This window comes from Octopus bimaculoides, chromosome 22 (genome assembly GCF_001194135.2).
Source record: "Octopus bimaculoides isolate UCB-OBI-ISO-001 chromosome 22, ASM119413v2, whole genome shotgun sequence".
NCBI classification, from domain to species: domain Eukaryota; kingdom Metazoa; phylum Mollusca; class Cephalopoda; order Octopoda; family Octopodidae; genus Octopus; species Octopus bimaculoides.
Window position 1 is genome coordinate 25,600,071 of NC_069002.1, and position 2,736 is coordinate 25,602,806.

Sequence of the window (2,736 nt, forward strand, 5' to 3'; positions counted from 1 at the left end):
TATATATATATATATATATATATATATATATATATATATATATATATATGTGTGTGTGTGTGTGTGTGCATGTGTACATGTATGTATTTAGGTATGTATGTATGTGTATGTGTGTATGTATGTATGGCTGGATGAATGGTTGGACAGATCGATGTATATGTTAATTATAGGAAGGTTGTTAATGACATTAGTGTATCTCATGTTCAGGGTGATTATGTTATCTCTTAAAATGTAATATATATATATGTGTGTCTGTGTGTGTGTATGTTTGTGTGTATATATATATATATATATATATATATATATATATGTTTGTGCGTGTATACATATATGTATACATATATGTATACATATATGTATGTATGTATGTACGTATATATATATATATATATATATATATATATATATATATATATATATATATATATATATATATATATATATATATATATATATATATAGTTAAATATATTGTCAAGCATCATTCTTTGTCTCTTCTACTCCTTATTGACGCATCTCCCCCTCCCATTCTCTTTCACATGATTTCAACACCTTTAGCATTCGTTGCTGACATTATCCTCCACTCTAACTCTCCTATTTCTGTCTGACCTTTCCCATCATTCTCTTACTTCCCTTTTCTCTCTTTTCAACGAAAGGAAATTACATAGGGGAGAAATAAGGACTATCTGATATTAAAAAAAGATCCTGGTTCCTTTCAAAGAACTGATGAATTATAAAGAAGAAATAATGGATGTCCTTGTTTTTGCTTTTTAAAATTGCTAATAATATCTGCTTGTTGCTACACCTGAGAAAACTGACCAATTTTTGGTGAATAAGGGTCTGGATTTGAACTCAGAATGCACAAATTGGATATTGCAAGATATCTTACTCGAGGCTATAACAATTCTGCCAATCCGACATTTTGGAATGGCAGTTTTTTTTATATCCCAAATGAATGAAATACAAAGTTGGTCTTTGATCTGAACTCAGAGCAAATAGAGTCGGAACAAACAGCGCAAGGTATTCTATCGAACACTTTAACGACTCAACCATTTCGTCTTCACAAGAAAGGTGTTCTCGTTAAATTCTAAAGAATCTCTCGGTATAAAAAGGGACGAAGATTGTTTAAAGAAAACAATCAGATCTGCTCCATCTCGAAACGATTTTTATCGAGAAGCGAAGGGAAACTGAAATAGAATTCATTACAACATCGCCAATAAGTTAAGTTAAAGAATTCTGTGAAGTTTGGAGAACGAAGGGTATCGCGAGCGAGATTAGCTAAAACAACAAACGCAGCGCCTGAACAATCGTGTAAAGTCTTATCAGCTGAAGGAATAACACAAGAAGGCAGCAGGGCGCGATAAAATCACAAAATTTTGATTGAAACATTTAAGCAGCGTACATGAAATATTTAATAACATATTGAAAGAGCAATAAAGAAATCTAAGTGGCTCGGTGAGGAAGAAATCCATCAAATCCCCCAAGAAACAGTAAACCATAAAACGAAAGACACACGCCTTACTTCAACTAACAAAGCCTTCACTGCATAATGTCACAGAAGATAAATAAATATCTGGGAAAAAAATCTGCAACTCATTTACAAAGAACAAAAGGAATTTTGCAACTGCTCATGAGGCTGTAAAGATCAATTATTGATCAGGAAAGCCATAATCGAAGAGTGTGGGAAGAGAAAGACAGGTATGAGCGTGACGTTTATTGATTAAGAGAAAGCTTTTGACAATGATCCCCACGCTTGAATCCTGGAAACATTAGTCATGTGTTAAGGTAATACAAACAATAAGTAGATACATTAAATACGTCATAAATAAACGGCAAGTAATTCTACAGATCCAGACAAAGGGGGAGAATGAGAAAAAAAATCTAATCCTATATCTATTACAAGAGAAATTGTCTAAAAGGAAAAGAAATAATCACATTCTCCTCTCCTTTTCTTTCAACCAGCTTATTCAGCCAGATCGAACACGGTTACGAATACTATGTTAGAGCAGTCAACCATCCTTTGTATATGGACAACCTCAAATTCTACGCTGTAGATCATAAACAATTAGAAACACTGCTTCAGATTCTATATGGATTTATTAATGGAATAGACATGAGTTTCAGGTAAGAAAAAAATATACAGAGCTTAATTGTGAAGAGAGGAAAATAATCAAGAAACTAATGATGTGTTAAGTAAAGAAGTAAATATAAGAGAACTACGTTAAAACACACACGAATACTTAATGAACTGGACAGAGTGTAACACACACAAATGAAGAGAAGGGTTAATTATATTAATACTGTATCAATTCCTGATCTCTATAATACACATAATTTTTCACGTCTGGCCGCATAGCCTTTTCCGTATGTTTTCCTGTCTTGTTTTCTTTTCCGTTTGTTTTCCTGTCTTATTTTTTGTCCGCCACGACATTCCTCCATGGCACAGGTTTAATTTGTGTATACAAATTTAATTTGCGGTCCATGGGAAGAGCCATTTTAACGATGCGTCCTGCCCAACTCTTCGAAACACCGGTGTTAAAATGGGGGTAGCTGATGAAGGAAAATGTTCTCTATGTGGCTTGTGTGTTTTCTGTACTCTGGTTATTATTATTTTCTTGTCTACGTTTTGTTTGCAATGTCCTGTACCCAGATATGCACCTATATATACAGGTAGACGTAGGTATGCACATACCTGTACGTATATATGCATATACTCATTTATTATTTGTTATATAT

General features: G+C 33.1%; 1 protein-coding gene across 2 annotated transcripts in view; it reads left to right on the forward strand.

Annotated features, from left to right (window-relative positions):
* The first annotated feature begins 1,930 nt into the window (after window positions 1–1,930).
* Window positions 1,931–2,736, forward strand: part of LOC106872982 (general transcription factor II-I repeat domain-containing protein 2-like) — a 114,092-nt gene continuing 113,286 nt past the window's right edge. For both annotated transcript variants that reach the window (XM_052975841.1, XM_052975842.1), the window contains exon 1: window positions 1,931–2,124. In XM_052975841.1, the coding sequence (XP_052831801.1) occupies window positions 2,027–2,124 (98 nt within the window). In that variant the 5' untranslated portion in view covers window positions 1,931–2,026. The remainder of the gene's footprint in view (window positions 2,125–2,736) is intronic.